Source organism: Gadus macrocephalus, chromosome 4 (assembly GCF_031168955.1).
Source record: "Gadus macrocephalus chromosome 4, ASM3116895v1".
Classification (NCBI taxonomy): domain Eukaryota; kingdom Metazoa; phylum Chordata; class Actinopteri; order Gadiformes; family Gadidae; genus Gadus; species Gadus macrocephalus.
In genome coordinates this window covers 29,142,111-29,160,024 of record NC_082385.1, presented here as the reverse complement: position 1 = coordinate 29,160,024, position 17,914 = coordinate 29,142,111, and the positions used below count along the sequence as shown (strand labels likewise).

Here is a 17,914-nt window from a genome sequence, read left to right as displayed (position 1 = left end):
CACCCCCTAGTCTTCAGGCGTTTTTGCGGTGGGTATTTACGCACTGAAACCCGCAAGCCCGGTGGAGCAAGCAGTAAATGCCGACCCCACCAGCAGCTTGGGACGTGCTCCCGAGACAACTGCTCCAGCCACATTTAACACCACACTACAAAACCCCCCAGCAATCTTCCAAGGGAAGTTGCTCTTCACCCATCAGGGACAAAACAACGGCAACTCTAATGATCACACATAGGACAAAGCACAGAAAACACTACCTTTAGCACAATTTCCTCCTGTTACAGCCACTTAAATTAACCAAAACAAAATGGATTGCTTACCCTCTAGTCCAAGTCTCCCGCGTCAACAGAATGTGAAGTCATTCACCAATCACTGAACTTAACAAGCTACAACCGCTCACTAACGTAAAACCTAACAGATCTTACAAACTACCCAAATACAAACCCCGGTCAACCGGAAATGGACGAGCCCCCACTTGTCACCGCCCGGCTCTTGACGGTGGCAAAGATGGGAGACCAGACTAAAGAGTGAAATTAGCTTACATTTATTCACAAACCAAGAATATAAACAACCAAACATATATATAAATGTCAGTAATCAGTAGTGTAAGCATGTGTGTGAATGTGTGTCAAACAAATAGAACAAAAGCAATGGCTGCATCAACAAGAGCCAGCCCAGATCTGCAGAAGGGTGAGCCTTAAATAGCACCACACCAGCCCAGGTGTCTCATCAGGAAGATGACCCTCCCACCACCTGGAACCTGCAAAGGGAGAGCAAAGCAGCAAAGAACACAGAGGCCCCTAGTGGAGTGGTGGGGTCGTCACAGCACCAATATGGCATACTCAACAACTGAATAAATGCCAATTAATAAATGCCAATAAATGCCAAGGTAGGCCAATTTGCGTGCCTATCGGAGACTGGCACGCAATCAGTGCACTTGCGAATGAAAGCCTTCAGTATGACCGATCGTGTGACATTATTTAACAATCCATCTGATACATCATTGAACACATACACAAAGCACATTCGTCCAACCACGGCAGATGCTGACAAAATTGTACACAACAAGCCAAACATCACCACGGCAGGTGCGCCCTCTCTCTCTCGCACGCTTTCTCTCTCTCTCTCTCTCTCTCTCTCTCTCTCTCTCTCTCTCTCTCTCTCTCTCTCTCTCTCTCGCATTAGGGCTATATGGCGACACATTAGTGCCATAATTCACTAATGTGATAAAAGATGCATTCGGCCGTATTATATTATTCCACGCGTGGAGATGTTAACTGCGAGCGCGCAAATGATCTCTGCACGCGTGCAAATTACCTCTGCGCGCGCAAAACAGCCTCTCGCGCGCGCAAATTACCTCAGCGCGCGCAAAACAGCCTCTCGCGCGTAACAGCCTCTCGCAAAGGTTGTTTTTACGCTCGCTCGAATTTAATTTTGGCACTATGGGGGAGGGAACCAAGGCAGGGCGGGCTTTCCTATGATTGGCCGTTTCTGAAGCGCGATATTTGATTGACAGCCCTCCTCTCATTCAATTCTGAATTGTTCAGTAAATGGCTGAAACGATAGTTACGTATTTTAACTCCAGATTCAATGAGTATAGGCGCAGCCTTTTAAGTGTCGGCCTCATTGTCCTTTAAATAGCAGAAGAAAAGCTGTTTATTGGGAGCAGAACGTCCGCCGGCGCCCGACTATATCTGCGAAATGCGGACGTCGTTGAGGCACGCCGCATGCGGACGTAATTGAGGCCCACGCTGTTGGTGGTCGGGGATTACACAATTTTCAGTGCTACGGCTCACGCCTAGGGATAACCCAATAGCAATAGCCTTAAAAGGCTGTTCCTATACTCATAGAATCTAGAGTTACAATACGTAACTATCGTTTCAGCCAATTCAGAATTGAATGAGAGGAAGGCTGAGGAGGGCTGTCAATCAAATATCGCGCTTCAGAAACGGCCAATCATAGGAAAGCCCGCCCTGCCTTGGTTCCCTCCCCCATAGTTCCAAAATTAAATTCGAGCGAGCGTAAAAACATCTTTCGCGAGAGGCTGTTACGCGCGAGAGGCTGTTTTGCGCGCGTTGAGGTAATTTGCGCACGCGAGAGGCTGTTTTGCGCGCGCAGAGGTAATTTGCGCGCGCGCAGAGGTCTTTTGCGCGCTCGCAGTTAATATCTACGCGTGTGGAATAATATAATACGCCCGAATGCATCTTTTATCACATTAGTGAATTATGGCACTAATGTGTCGCCATAGGGCTACTCCAACTTGCTTCACTACCACAACCAAGCCTTCATAATCATTCAGTATGCGTGCCGAAACCAGGAAAGGACATGCATGCACACAGTTGCACACACTCATCTTATGCACAGTGCACCCTATGTCCCAGTTCTATCATCACAATTCAGTCACTGCAAAGATTTAAAAGTTAGTCTCTTACCTTAAGTTAGAATTGACCCAAGTGTGTGAGTGATACACTCTGGTTTAGCTTTCGCTTGCTAGCCGTTTATAATATGACTTTGCAACATTACGTCTTCCTTCTGTTAGGGGAACATGGCTAATTTGCATACGTACACAGGACTGGCTGGCTCCGCAAGGCCAATAATAACATATTTGTTAATAAATGTTTTGAATTCTGAACACTGGACGTGGTGAGCTTAGAAATATTTAAGTGACCATTAGTGACAATAAAATATGTATTTTTTTTTTCTTTACAAAATTCGAGACCCCCTCAAATTTTGCTTTTGAGCTTTCAGGGGGTCTCATTGGTAAATCGGGGGGGTCGAGCCCCCCCGGACCCCCCGCACACTGTACTCATGTCGTGTGTCAGGTCTTTCAGTCTTCTGAGAAAATTAAATGTAAACTAAAAGGGCCCTTCATGTCAAACAGAGTTTCCCAAACAACAAATAATAATTGTAATGATTTAGGGTGCTATTTCGGTAACTCATTATGTGTTTTTCAAGGTGAACCTACCGATACTTCATTGCGCGTGCACCACTACCCTGCAATCGTATGGCTGGCAGGTGTTGCAGTGTTGGCACTTTTGCTTCTTCGTTATTGGAAACGCAGAAGTAATCCACGTAAGTGCACACAAGATCGTTAAGCAAGCAAACAAACCAATGTCAGAAAACTAAGTTGTCTACATTTTCTTCATGTCTATTTTCAGCACGCGGGCATGTAGCTCTATCTATGCAAGATGGTTAGCAAGATGGTTACCCATTTCATACTCACTCACGACCTAAAATGAGATCCCTACAGCATTTGCATACCAGTATGCTTTATTATGATTAGATAATACAGACTTTTGCTGTGTAATAGAACCACGGTACACACGATCTGGAAAGTTTCTAAAATAACGACACAGTGAGTAGAGCAGTACGGATCATGAATGGTTTAGGCTATCATTTACACGTGGATCTGCCGAACGAATGTTATGCAGTTCTGTCTGGTAGTGAACACCTGACTCAATCGGGGCTTAACTGAACTTGCCTGTTTTAAAGCAGGACCACCGATGCCGGAACAGGATAATGTGCGGTGAGTGGAACTGGTCTTCCGGCCGAGAACTGATGAGACTCCAATCAGACAGCGCAGCGTGCAGCAATGGGTAGGCCTACCATTGGGACCACGGCCGAGAAGGAGACTGATATATTGTTGACCACAGGGACTTGAACTTGCTTTGTTTACTATGTGTGTGTGTGTGTGTGTGTGTGTGTGTGTGTCCGTTTGAGTGTGTGTGTGTGTGGTGTTGTAGTTACAGAATAGCAAAAGGGTAGGACATTAAGCAAGAATGTCATGTTAACATCTAAGTGGCAATAATGTTGATATTTCAAGAACACTGGTTAATAATAAAAAATATTTTTATTCTGTATACTTGATCTTTATTTATTCCCGTAGAATGCAGTAAAAAGAACAATGAGCCAACCATTTTTTATTAAAAGAATATCAACAATAAACAATTGAAGTGGTAAAATTAAAGGTTGGGTATGGAATTCGCTTTTTTGGCCATTTTTGCAAAATTACTTCCCACTTACAGCCACTGAGTTAGAAGTACTGGCATGAAAATTAAACAAGTCAATCATCTGTGGAACGGGCAGGGCTCGAAAAACTCCAGCCAATGATTTCCAGAGCCACAGAGTTGCATTGGACAGTAAGTACGTCAATCAAACGGTCGTACTGCACTCCCCCTCCCCAGAGCAAGCTCCTGTTTGTTGTTATGCTGCGGTAGCTACTGGAACCAAGCCCCCAGGAACACTGCATACTTCCGCAATCCAACAGTGCTCAGCGGCCAAGCCTGGTATTGCAGCTGTTTAAGCGGGCTGTGGACGGGTCCCTCAAATCATGGGACCCAGAAGTAGATATCTCCGTTCACTCCAAAACAAGTGGGGAACAGGAATGTGTCTCCGCAAAAAATGTCTGGATATCAATCAAAGGCTCATAATTACCTTCATGCCATGTCCTAAATTTTTTTTCGTTTTTTCTTCTCAAAACGCCACCTCAAGCGTTTTATTAGCCGTTATCTCGCTGGGGAAGAGGGGTGTGCAGCTGAAAAGAGTCGTAGTGAAACAAATGGCATCCGAGAGGGCCTAGTTCAGGCCGTTAACATGTCCGATTTTTGGACTGGTTCATCTGCTGCTCAACTCTCAGGGTCCTCTGCTTGCGATCATTGTGATTCATCATGTATTGATCCATTTATTCAAAAGTTTGCAGAGTTCTTCAAGGAAAGTGATCAAATCCGTGGAATAGCTTTTAAGAGACTTAATTTGTTATAAAGTATTTTCGGTATGGTAAACTGATACTATGGAGCAAAAGGAGGTTGAAGCGTATCTTAACACGTGCTGAGCGTCTCCTAGCTGATCAGTAAACATTAACCCTGTCCAATAGCTGCCGAGGAGATTCTGGAGAGCCTCTGGCTCGTGTTTACTGTTATCGGGTGTGTTCGAAACCACCTACTTGCTTCCTACTCTTACTAACTATGACGTCAAATTGAGTAAGCAGAACGTAGTAAGCGAGTTTTAGGCTGCATCCGAATACTCATACTTGCATACTATATAGTATGCATTTTGTAGTACGCAAAAAATATAGCGCGTCCGAATACTCAGTATGCATTCTGTAGTACTACCGCCAAAGTAAACCACGGACTTCACTACGCTATCCCACAATGCAACAGGAGTCTAGTAATGAACGAAGAAGAGATGGCTGACTCGTCACCACCAGAAAGACGTCGTAGAAAGCGGCGAAAAAAAGAGACATTAAAAAGAGTAAAATAGTAAAGTAAGTAATTAAGTAAAAATAGACATTTTTTATTTAATAGCAACGATGACAAGACGGAAAACAGGTAACTTATCAAGGTAATTTTGCCGGCATCTGAGGGGAGATACGTCATCTCCAAACTTCCGGTGGAGTTTCGGCGATGTTCGGAGGCGTTCTACGCATAGCTGTAGACCGTACTACACAGTCAAGTGTAGTATGGTCAATTAGTAGACACTGGACAGAAATAGTATGTACTAAGTATTCGGATGCAGCCCTTAGGTAAGCGAGTAGTATCCGAATATCTTCTACTTCCGGAAAGATTTTGTGTAAGCATCGCTAGCTTACTAGATGTACTAAACTGCCCCAGAATGCACTGCGTCTATTCAAAAGAACAATGGAAGCAATGGCGCTAAACGGGGAGCCGCAGCAGCAGAGCCCACAGCCATACCGATGTAATTGTTTAATAATTGTTTTTAACATATCACCGCAAATCCTTAGGTTGAAGATGTACTGTGACGTTAAATGTGACGTTTATATATTTATTTATGATATTTATTAACGGCGCCCGGCCGGTAGGTTATTGACACGTCATTTGATTCACGTCATCTGAGGTGGTTAAGTAAGGACGGTCTTCCGAACGTCGATTACTCAGAATGGATTGCTCAATCATTATTTAAGGATTCGAGTAGTAAGCCAAGTATTTAGTAGGTAATAAGTAGTAATTAGTAAGTCATTTCGAACACACCCATCGTCTGATCCGCATGGCCCGGAAGGAGTGGGAGGAGCCGGTGTGACGTATTACCCTCGGCCCCCTCACCTGTCTGTGGTGCTGCCCTCTGTGGATGGAATAGTAATTGCAGCCTTCAGTAAGGTCCTGCTCCCCTTGTGGCTATGTATAGTATTTACAGCTTATATGGTTGGTCCTGCTTCCCAGGGTCTATGTTTGGGTTGGTAAGGTTCTTAAAATACGTAACAAGATCCAAAGACAAAGAAGCGGTGCATTACGGTATCATTTTATATTGTTGTTGGACCGGAGTGGGGGGATGGGCACGCATGCCTTCTATAATTCTGCTTCCGGTACGTCACGGACTTGGCCACGTGTCTTGGCCCCATAACGCGGAAGCAAATCGCTCCTGTATGTTACCCTGCGCCACTGAGCAGTTTGTATAGGAATGAATGGGCGGCCATTTTCCAGTCCGTGGTCCATCCTTTATTATGTCCATGACTGGAACTAGGAAAACCTACGCTAGCCTGGCTCGCCCTCGCGCATCTGTGTTCGCGCTCGTGCATGATTGCGCGTCCAGGTACTTGGAATGGGCGGAGTCAGAGTCAGCGTTGAAGGAGAGGGGGTAGGACCATTTGAGTTGTGTATTTTCAAAATCTGCTGGCGTTTCGCAAATCCCATACCCAACCTTTAATTAATTAATATATTGCCTGTGGCTTACAGTATAAAGAGCAATATTTAAAGATACAAAGAATCAAACTCATGTTGCCCAAAAGCAATAATTGAAGACATTGAAGACTAGTGTCATTACAATTCAAGCCTTGATTGTTCAAATAATAATAATGAATCCAATGTAAATAAAAGAAACGCCAGCATAATGCCGGATCTACTTTACAGCAATATTGCCGTATTTCTGTATAAAAGGGCTTGTGACTAGACACATACATTTTGAGTATCAAAACAAATCAATAGATCAATCAATTCCACAAATAAATCAATAATGATGTGCTCGGTTGATCATGGCTTACTAAGTGGGGGTCTGTTGTCCTTTGTGAGTTGAATCGGAAGCCATTCTGAATCTGGCAAGCTCCCCTCCGGTCTGACCTCGAGATGTTACCCTAGGAGGCAGCCAGCACGCCGGGCAGCTCGGCCTCCGTCCAATTCTGTCGGCCAATGAGCAACCCCAGCCCCAGCCCCAGCCCAGCCCGCTGAAGCTCATCCAATCGGCTGCCAGGAAAGGTTGGACAGACGACAGCCCTCAACAAACTCATTCCAGACCTAGTGAGTGAAGGGAGTATGGTCGGGCAGTGCAAGGATAGTAAATGCTAGTGTAAGACTAAAACGTACTATGATTCTAGTAGTTTTTCTCAAATGTTAGCCACTTGATAACTTGAGGACAGCTACTCAAACAGGGCCTTCATCCGGAGGGGGTCAACGTTTAAGGGTGTGTGTGTGTGTGTGTGTGTGTGTGTTACTGTGTCTATGTTTGTGTTTGTGTGTGTGTTTCTTTGTTACTGTGTCTATGTTTGTGAGCGTGCGTTCGTGCGTGTGTGCGTGTATCTGTGCGTATGTATCTGTCTGTGTGGGTGAGTGTGTGTGTGTGAGGTCTGGCTCCGCCCTCATCATGGCTTGGCGCAGCCTGCTTCTGCCTGGGCTTCTTTCTCCAGGTCTGAGTAGTAGTCCAGGGCCTTCCGCACGGGCTCCAAGATATGTTGCTAGGGAACAATGTTAAAGCCAGCCGGTGAATGATTAAAGCTGCAGTAGGAGACATTCAAGAGCTGTAAAGAGAGAGAACAAAATTCCTAAAATTCCTCCCTATCCGCTCCCTCCCTACATTTCTTTGTGGATTGCATTTGATAACCTTTTGATTGACAGGAATGCTGGATTCCAATATTCCAACAATATTATAAAAAGCACCGTTAAACCACACTACGTCACTCAAACTAGTAACTGTGTATAGAGGAGGGCATACATCCACAACTACTGCTAACTAACAAACTACAAGCAGTCTTTTGTGGTTTGGAGGGGAAATGTTAACCTTGTTCGCCACTTTGCAACAGCCAATGAGGTGTTCCCATCAGATAGAGGTAGGTGCTACTGTACAGGAATGAGAGAGAAGCAGAGTGTGTGCCGGGGTTAGGAGAAGCTTTGGAAAGGCGTGGGGTATACCTCCAGGCAGGGGAAGAGCTTGGTGAGCTCCGTGAAGAGAGGAAGAAGCACGAAGCGAATGAAGCCGGTCTGGGAGGAGGGCTTGGAGACTTTATCCCGGTCCATGAAGGGAGTCACCGGGAGACCCTTCAGCTTCTCAGAGTCGCTCTGTAAACAAACGTGGAAACACTGAAGTGGGGGCCGCAGTCGTCCCACAGGAAGGGCGAGGTCGTTGGAACAAAGTGACCGGATGGCGGAGAGAGGTCTTGTGCGGAGACATGATCGCGTGGAAAAGCGTGATGTGTGTGTGAATGCTGTGTGTGTGAACGCTGTGTGTGTGAACGCTGTGTGTGTGAACGCTGTGTGTGTGAACGCTGTGTGTGTGAACGCTGTGTGTGTGAACGCTGTGTGTGTGAATGCTGTGTGCGTGAACGCTGTGTGTGTGAATGCTGCGTGTGAGAATGTTGTGTGTGTGTGAACGCTTGGTGTGTGAACGCTTGGTGTGTGAATGCTGTGGGTGTGTGAATGTTGGGTGTGTGCAAATCAAGTCGGTCGTGATTTATTTTGATTATTCCCGCCATCAGATTTCTGATGTTCGTCGACATGGATACCCTGGCCTATTGGCCCAGTCCAGTGGCCAAACCGAAAGCACATTTCGTATGACGGTCCGGAACACCAGTGGCAAGAATGCGTTGATAGTGGGCGGGGCCTATAGCTCAAACAGGGATGTTTTTTCTAAAGGGTAATACGTGCTAATGAACGAGCTGGGAAGTGATGTGAAGCTCACCTGGTTGAAGAACTCCTGCAGGAGACAGTCCAGCCAGGGCTCGGCGACGGCCATGGGCCTGGCCTCGTTGGAGATGTCGCTCACCTTCACCATGATCTTCATCAGCTGAAAGACACAGTCCACAGCTCAGTAACCGGGCCGCACCCTTAGGACTTTAATATCGCTAATTTGATTTAATTTAATGATTTTTCTGCCTGATATTGTGATGAGATTATTATATTTTGTATTATGGTATTATAATATATAGTGATTACGTCATAGTAAACGATATATTGTGATTATAAAATATTGAATATATTTTCTTTAATAATTTGATTTAAAAAAAAAATAAAGCAGCATTAGTTATGTTTGCATTATTGTTCGAAATTAATTGTAACACTTTTTCGAGATCAGATAAAAGCAGCAAAATTGTCAGACATTTCGATGAATATGCAAGTCATTGCACCGTCACCCTCCAAACTACTAAGCAGTGTATAATAAAACACACGCTGGTGTGATTGTTGCAGAAATGAAAGAGAAGATCAATGAGTCAGAGCCACATCCTCCTCACCACTTCCTTATGACCTTCTGTCCTGAAGTCAAACACAGGCAGTGTGACTTTGAACTTGTTGAGTATCTCGTTATGTCGTGCCATGTCCGTGGCTAGAATACACCTGGAGACAATCAGAACAACAGAATGAGCACTCTGTTTAGATTGCAATGGGTTTTGATTGTGGTTCATGGTTCTCAGGCACTTGGCTCCGTAGCAATGGGCCGGTAGTCAGACACTTACAAGCAACTCGTGAGACCCAATCAAAACACAATATCCGCAAAACAAAGTCAATGCATAATAGTAATAACACTTAGAATAAACGAGGTTGTGTAGCAATGCAAAGTCACACAGTCATTCCTTACTTGATCATTCCTGCTCGAATATGTTTGTACTGATTGCATGTAAGACTCTTCAGGATGTTGCACTCTGGCTGTAACAGAATAGCATTTTTATTTAGCATTTACACCACTGCTGTCAAAGATGGACAGACAAAGTAACACAGAGTTTGACGTCAAAACACACAAATCAGGTAGTGTGCTACTATGTCTCTAATAGCATCTTTAGATATGTCTACGTTAAAGTTAGAATTGGGGGAGTACTCAAATTTTTTGTGACTTTTGCATAGCTTTATAGTTTTGACGCTTGAATTGCCGTTTAAACTACGCATTATCGGCCAAACATAATTGTTTTATTATGAGTAAGAAGTTTAATGTTACAGGTAAAGAATACACGCTTTACATTTAATCAGCATTACAGAGTTATGTGTTCCAGGAATATGTATTTCCTATGCGTTTCTATTCAGGACGTGTTCACTTTAGGACGCTTGGTTCCAATCGGCCTATTGCGTTACTCCAGGAAGTAAACAAACTCAGTCACGTCTAGTCATATGTTCATGCGTCTAGCTGGTTCAGCGTTTCGTTGAAATCTGTTAAATCCATAATCCATAATAATTGAATTGCATCTGTCAACACCTTGTGCTTTACATAGCATCGTTGGTATGTATTCTTTGTATTTTGATTTAATTTTAAGGTCTCATCTCTCATCTTCGTCCGCTTATCCGGGTCGGGTCGCGGGGGGAGCAGCTCAAGCAGGGGGCCCCAGACTTCCCTTTCCCGGGCCACATTGACCAACTATGACGGGGGGATCCTGAGGCGTTCCCAGGCCAGTGTTGAGATATAATCCCAATTCACCCGCACTACTCGTTTGGGCTTACCAGGTCTATCAGGAAATTTCCCCCATTCCCTGATCCAACTCACCACCAGATGGTGGTCGGTTGACAGTTCCGCCCCTCTCTTAACCCGAGTGTCCAAAACATGCGGCCTCAGATCAGATGACACGATCATGAAATCGATCATCGATCTTCGGCCTAGGGTACTCTGGTACCAGGTACACTTATGAGCACCCTTATGTTCGAACATGGTGTTCGTTATGGATAATCCATGACTAGCACAGAAGTCCAATAACAAACGACCGCTCGGGTTTAGATCAGGGAGGCCGTTCCTCCCCACCACGCCTCTCCAGGTGTCTCCATCGTTGCCCACGTGGGCGTTGAAGTCTCCCAGCAGAACTACGGAGTCCGAGGTGACGTTCCACGTCCCCAGAGCCAGCTTCTGCCGCCCGGGTCTGGTCCGTCGAGACCCCAGACCTTCGCTGCCACCCGTGTGGCTGCGCACCCGACCCCAACGGGTCTTCCCACAGGTGGTGGGCCCATGGAATGAAGAGAGGGGGGGTGCCACGCAGTTTGTTCGGGCTGTGTGCCCGACCGGGCTCCGTGGCAAACCCGGCCACCAGGCGCTCGCCATCGAGCCCTCCGTCTGGGCCTGGCTCCAGACGGGGGCCCAGGGCTTCCTCCGGGCCGTGTCACATCTCCTCTTCTTCCGTTATTCATTGAGGTTTTTGAACCATTCTTAGTCTGGCCCCTCACCTGAGACCACTCTGCCATGAGAGACCCTACCAGGAGCACAAGGCTCCAAACAACACAGCCCTCAGGTTCACAGGGACACGCAAACCTCTCCACCACGATAAGGTGACGGTTCCAGGAATTTTAAGGTACTAATATCTATTTTGGCATTAGTGTAAAGTTTGTATAGTTTTCATCGCAAGACAGTTCACATGTGCTACGGCTATATGAATACCATGTTAGGTCACACGTGGGTCATTTGACGACGCTCGTAGTATTGAAATGACCAAAAAGAATGTTTTTCACAAGTAAATATTCTTGCTTTCTGATTTCTCTGCCTTTTTATTTGTGTGTTGCAGTTTCACCTTTTCCCATGTGCGTCCATTAAACCTGTGTAAGTGAGAAATACGTTTGCAGAGTCTTGGTGTTTTGGGAAAGAGTTTAGCTGGCCGTCAGGGTATTAGCAGACATACCGAGGACGGCACAATAATATAATAAAGGCTAATATAATATACCGTAATTAACTTAATACATCCATGAAAACAAACAGTGCAGTCTCTGTGTAGACTGAGAGATCATTCTGTCCATCACACAATGCATTTACATCCGATCACGACAAAAACCGACATAAAGATGAAATTTGACAAAAATAATAATAATAAAAAACATGAATTCAATCATGAAAACGTAATAGTGTCCATGGTGAATTACCGAATTTGAGATAAGAAAGCAAAAATGGCGTGTAAGAGGCTCTGAGGGGATAAACATGGCGGATACCTTTGCCAGGATGGCGAAGGCCACGGCACAGTGGTGGTTCTCCAGCGGCGAGATGTCGTTGTAGCGCAGAGCCAGATCCGTCCGGGCGTTGATCTAGGACATTTAAGGTGATATCCAATGTTAATCACATCTGGAATAGATTGGTTATGCCTGCAACATAATGTGTACCATGTGATGTAGCCTTTCCAGTTTATTACACCTGATTTCAAAACGTGTGTTTTTTGTCTACTGTGAGTAAAATGTTGGTAAGAGTACTCTCAAATATAGTGGTGTGGTGAACTGGAATAAATTACCTTTGGAAATGAAGAGCATAGACAACTATCATTGTTTCAGAAAAAAGGTAAAAATCCTGCCTCATGGTGAATTTAAATCCCTAGTGACACTAACATGTCTTCCTCCATGTGAGTTGTTGTCTGTTGGTGTTTGTCTATGCATGCATTTTGCACTTTAATAAAGAAAGTAAGGGTTAGGGAAGATTCTTTACATATATTTATCCTCCCAGTCTATTTTTTTATGATGTTTAATGTTTTGTTTCATGTGGATATATATCCTGTCTTGTAACAACAGGGACCATGATGGAAATAAGTGCTTGCACTTTGTCATGTTTTTCTTTTATCCCTTGGATATGTCTTTATTCCAAAGAAATCATATCAAACCAAGATTTCCTTCTCAATAATCAAGGGAGCTTTTCCCTGCTCCGTAGGGGTTAGGGGTTCATCACAGTTGGCCTGTGAAACCCCTGGAGACAGTAACTGGGACAACTCTGTTCCCCACCAATCCCTCCCATGGAGACTCAACAGAGGACCATAGCAGAGGGTAGAACGGATCATCACCAGACTTCAGTAGCCCGGGTTTGGGGGGACGGGGGGGGACGGGGGACGGGGGGCACAGACCTGGTAGACGTTGTTGTAGCCGGGGTGGTCCAGGTCGTGGCAGAGAGCCGACGTCAGCATGACGAACAGGTCGATTCTCTCCAGTTTACTCCTGAGGTCCGTCAGCCAGATCAGCCCGTACATCTGCCACCACAGGAGACCTCGTTCAGACCTGTGTGTGTGTGTGTGTGTGTGTGTGTGTGTGTGTGTGTGTGTGTGTGTGTGTGCGCATGTGTGCCAGCCTGTCTGAGAGGGACCGAGGGAACCACAAGGGGGCGTCGGCAGGTTTGATACCATTTGAGTTACGCAGAAGCAGTGCTGGAAGTTGTGGAAGGGGATGTTGTTGTAGTGGCGGTAGACTTCAAACAGGAAGTTCTGGAGAACGTCCACCTCGATGTGGAAGGCGGTGAGGAAGTCCAGGTCGGTGTACATCACCTGCAGCAGCACCAGCATCTCGGCCTCCTCCCATTGCCTGAGGACACCGCGGCCCAACACACCTACGGTGTTAGTTTGCTGCCCCCTACAGGTTTAAACCTGTAGTTAAAACACTCAAACGGGCGCGTCGGTAGTATTGGGGTTTTCGTCGTTGTTTAGTTATTATTTAATTGTGATGGATTCGTCATAAGTGGATATATATTTCTGTGTTTGAAACAGCCACAGGGTTTCTCATTCGAGACGTCGCCAAACAAAGTTTGCATTATCCTAGGTGACGGTATATTTAGGTTGTTACAGTTCTAGAACTATCTTGACTCCTCTCAAAATGGCAAAAAGAAAATCCTGTGATGCATTCTGATGTACAAGCTCAAAAGTCTGAGGATAAACGTTGTGAGCTGGTGCCTCACTCACAGGCCTCACGCTGGGGTCAATACTGCGATCTTTTGCGTGTCGTTCACCTAGGGAGTTCGCGCAAACTGCGAAATGCTGACAATAAAATGGCGGTGCTTGGACTGGGTAAATCTAGTTAATAATATGTGCGTCTAGCATTATGATTCTTACCAATTTTTTTACCTTCAGATGTTAAGTATCTCCTATGTGGGTGCATGTGTGTGTGAGTGAGTGAGTGAGTGAGTGAGTGAGTGAGTGTGTGTGTCTTACCAGTTGTCAAAGAGGGGGGTCTTTAGGTATTCCCTCACTTTATCATTCACATGCAGGGAGCTACATCCAAATACAAGTTAATACACACATTGATACACAGCAGAGTCAACTATGCAAGGCGACAGCCAGCTCGTCAGGAGCAGTTTAGGGTTAAGTGTCTTGCTCAGGAGCTAGGAGGAGCTGGGGATTGAACTAGCAACCTTTCGTTACAAGACAACTGCTCTACCTCCTGAGCTAAGCCAACCATTACTTTAATAACCCCAAAAAAAAAATGGAAATTTTATCACAATTACAATTACATTTTTTTGTATAACCCTGAATCACAGGTACAGTCTCAAGGGGCTTAACAGGCCACATATTTATGAGAATGATTCCAAAATGCACCCAGAATTCCTCCAGAATTCCCTCAAAACTCATTCCAAATTCATTCCAAACGATTTGAGAGTAGATTCCCAGGCATGGTTCTGGGGGGGGCCCTGCATCCCACATGCCCGTCCCCCGCTGTGAGCCCCCTGCCGGCCCCGGAGACCAGGTCACCTCATGTGGCGGAACGTACGGCGGACCTGGGCCTGCTCGTCCTGCACAGGCCGGTGCCCCTGGCTGGCCCGGCGCTGGGGCCTCTCCTGCCCCTTGAAGAGACCGATCCAGCTCCGGTGCTCCACGTTCTGCCGGCCGCGGGGGCAGTGAAGGAGGACATCGTCACGCTGCTACTGCTACTGCTACTGCTACTGCTACTGGTACTGCTTCTGCTACTAATACTGCTTATGCTACTGCAACTGTTACTATTACTGCTACTGTTACTGTTACTGCTACTATGACTGGTACCCTACTGCTACTGCTACTCCTACTGTTACTGTTACTTCTACTGTTACTGCTCCTCTACTGCTATTGTTACTGCTACTGCTACTCTACTGCTACTGTTACTGTACGTCCACACCAGAAGCGAATTGAGCTACCAAATCGCCGGAAGTCATTCACTTTCTATGGGCAAGAGCGACCAAAGCGACCAACGCTACCAGTGGCCAAAGTTGAGCGACCAGAGCGTCCTAAAAAGGTTGAAAACTGTTTAACTTTATGCAAATTACTATGACGCGTTTCAGCGGCAAAACACTGACAGCCAATCGGAATGTAGACGCTCTTCGCTTGCGTGGATCCCAGGGAACACCGGCAGGCACTTTTGAATTGTACGTCATGAGCGACTTGAGCGACCAAAGCGAACAGAAATATTCGCAGCGAAACTTTATGAGCGACCAAAGCGTCAGTGGTGTGGACGTACAGTTAATGTTACTGCTACTGTTTCTGTTACTGCTACTGCCACTGCGAAAGCTACTGCTACTGCTACTGCCACTGCTACTACAATATATACCATATAATATAAAATGGTGGCACAAATTAATCAATGTTTTAAGATATAGTTATGTATCATAATGAACCCGTGCTCATTCAAAAAAAAGTGCACTAAACGCATCTGGCATGAAAAATACAGGGTTCCCTGTGTGTGTGTGTGTGTGTGTGTGTGTGTGTGTGTGTGTGTGTGTGTGTGTGTGTGTGTGTGTGTGTGTGTGTGTGTGTGTGTGTGTGTGTGTGTGTGTGTGTGTGTGTGTGTGTGTGTGTGTGTGTGTGTGTGTGTGTGTGTGGCCAACCTCTAGCTTCCTCTTGAAAGACTCCACTTGGCTCTTGAGATCTGTGGTTTTCCCAGTATCTTCAAGCACCTTTGTTTCCAGGTTTTCCAGCCTGGGGATTTGAAGCTGGCATTGAGTTCTTCTGAGAAATTCTTGACACGGAAATGACTTCCCTCGAGTTTGAGAGTGAGAAATTGATTCACTCCTTCACTTTGTAGACCAGTCAAGTAGTAGACAATACAAATAAGTCATTGTTTTAATTAGGAAATAAATAAAAAAGGGAGAGATTCCTTAATTCTGGACTGACCTGTTGTCCATGTTGCGCAGCTCGGTCGGCACGGCTAAAGCCCGATCTACATGAGGTACAAATCATCAATGAGTCAGATCTACTGATCATATCATATGCCTATACATCAAGAGATAACCTAACCCTACTCTATTAATCAATGACGGCCCTCTGGTCAATATAGTTATCAGTGCTGCTAAATGCAATATGTTGACAATAATATACACACTATTGGCTGTTCAAAGAGAGGGTAAGAGAGAGGGGGGTGGCTGTGAGGGAGAGAGAGAGAGAAAAAGAGAGCAAGGGAGGGTGAGAGAATGGGAAAGAGAGAGAGAGAGCGAGAGGGAGAGCGAGAATGGCCTCACTCTGAAGATCGGACGCCACCACCTCCAGTCTGTAGCATGTGTTGACGACATTGGCCGTCAGACTGGGTGAGATATTGACCACATTCCCCTCGGCGTCGTACATCGTCAGGATGTCGTGCGGGCCGGCTTCCACCGAGGCTCGGAGCAGGTCTGGAGCAAAGATAGCGGACATCTTTATTAAGGTCCAACCCCTAATAAAGTATAATCGGTCGCACTTTGCCTCGGAGCCTATTACCACGCGAGCTGATAACGGGGGGAAGGAGGAAACCATAATGGCTTTTTATAATGCTGTCATCCGTTTTTATTTTGGTTAGTTCAGAAAGCAAGAAAATAATGGCATGATAATAAACGATAAACAAATAAAAGATTATCCGTACGGGTTTGTACTTAAAAAAGAGTATTTAAAAAGTATTTTAAAGCACCACTCTTCTAATGTAGCCTAGGCCTCTTTCTTTATTTTATATTAAAAAAAAAAAAACATTTCACTATAAACTAGACCTTAGTGACATTTCAGGCCAAAGGGTAAAAGATCTGCTTCCAATAATTGTTCTGTCTGTTTTTTTGTTTAAAATCCTTAAACCTAAAAAGCCAAAAGCATTTGACCACACCAAACAGCCAAAACCATGTGCCAACAACTCCTACTAATAAGGCTTATCGATAGTCGGCCATATAGTGGCTGACCCCACTTAGAGCAGCCCTCTAGTCTGAGGAGCTGTCAGTTTCACATGCTGGACCTTGGACAGCCTGGGTTAACTTGTACAAAATAAAGAAGCCAAACCTCCAGTGACTTGGGAAGCAAGAATTAAGGGACAACGCATGTCCTTCGATAGGACACGTTGTGCCGACGGAAATTAAGGATGACCTGTTTTACCCCAGAATACAATTACATTCATGAATATGTGAAATTATTAAGTATTGAAAGTATTTATTAAGTATTGAAAATCATTAGGCTATAATACAGTAGTATGTTGGCATGTTGTGGTTTCGACCAAATGCATTTAAAATAAAAAAATATTGAATTAAAATCCACGATATGTAACCTAAAAGAATGAAGTCGTCTCCTACCTTTAACATCTGTCGATGAGCAATCGGTCCGGAACTCTGCATGCTCCAATCGGCCGTTCACCCTGAAATAAATCACTTTTAAGGTCATCCTGAAGACTGGAACCTTTGATTGTGTACACTTTTAAAAGTTAGTGTATAGCACACCTGCAAGTGATCGATTGACAACCCGTTCCCCGCATGTCTCTGACAGTCAAAGACCTGTAGAATGTTTATCCGGTGTTTGTCCAACTGGTGTCGCTGTTCTACCAGTGATTGTCTGCTGTTTCCCCACCAGTTGTCTCTATTTTACCAGTATTTATCTGCTGTTTATCCAGCAGGTGTCGCTGTTCTACAACTGTTTATCTAGTATTTCCCCACCAGTTGTCACTATTTGACCACTGTTTAACTGCTGTCCCCAGTAGGGGTCGCTATTTTGTAAGCAGTAAAACGAAACCTACGGCGTGTTGAATGGGACATCTCGGTTCATTATGGCAAATTCTTAGTCATGTTTTTTTTTGAATGA

At 45.1% G+C, this 17,914-nt stretch overlaps 2 protein-coding genes across 2 annotated transcripts in view; one reads left to right on the top strand and one right to left on the bottom strand.

The window, feature by feature from the left end:
• The window catches only part of LOC132455269 (uncharacterized), a 31,764-nt gene extending 27,930 nt beyond the window's left edge, over positions 1 to 3,834 (top strand). Inside the window, exons 5-6 of the mRNA XM_060049104.1 lie at positions 2,953 to 3,069; positions 3,493 to 3,834. Of these exons, the coding sequence (XP_059905087.1) occupies positions 2,953 to 3,069; positions 3,493 to 3,527 (152 nt within the window). The 3' untranslated portion in view covers positions 3,528 to 3,834. The remainder of the gene's footprint in view (positions 1 to 2,952; positions 3,070 to 3,492) is intronic.
• A 3,598-nt stretch (positions 3,835 to 7,432) lies between these two features.
• Positions 7,433 to 17,816, bottom strand: LOC132455242 (high affinity cGMP-specific 3',5'-cyclic phosphodiesterase 9A-like). Its single transcript, XM_060049074.1, has 15 exons — positions 17,557 to 17,816; positions 17,413 to 17,474; positions 16,348 to 16,497; positions 16,004 to 16,049; positions 15,718 to 15,808; positions 14,612 to 14,739; positions 14,075 to 14,134; positions 13,274 to 13,451; positions 13,001 to 13,123; positions 12,108 to 12,200; positions 9,793 to 9,860; positions 9,449 to 9,551; positions 8,899 to 9,003; positions 8,133 to 8,279; positions 7,433 to 7,678 (listed from the first exon to the last, which is right to left on the bottom strand). The coding sequence occupies exons 1-15, from the start codon at positions 17,589 to 17,591 to the stop codon at positions 7,586 to 7,588; spliced, it is 1,482 nt and encodes a 493-aa protein (XP_059905057.1). The 5' UTR covers positions 17,592 to 17,816; the 3' UTR covers positions 7,433 to 7,585.
• Positions 17,817 to 17,914: the final 98 nt, after the last annotated feature.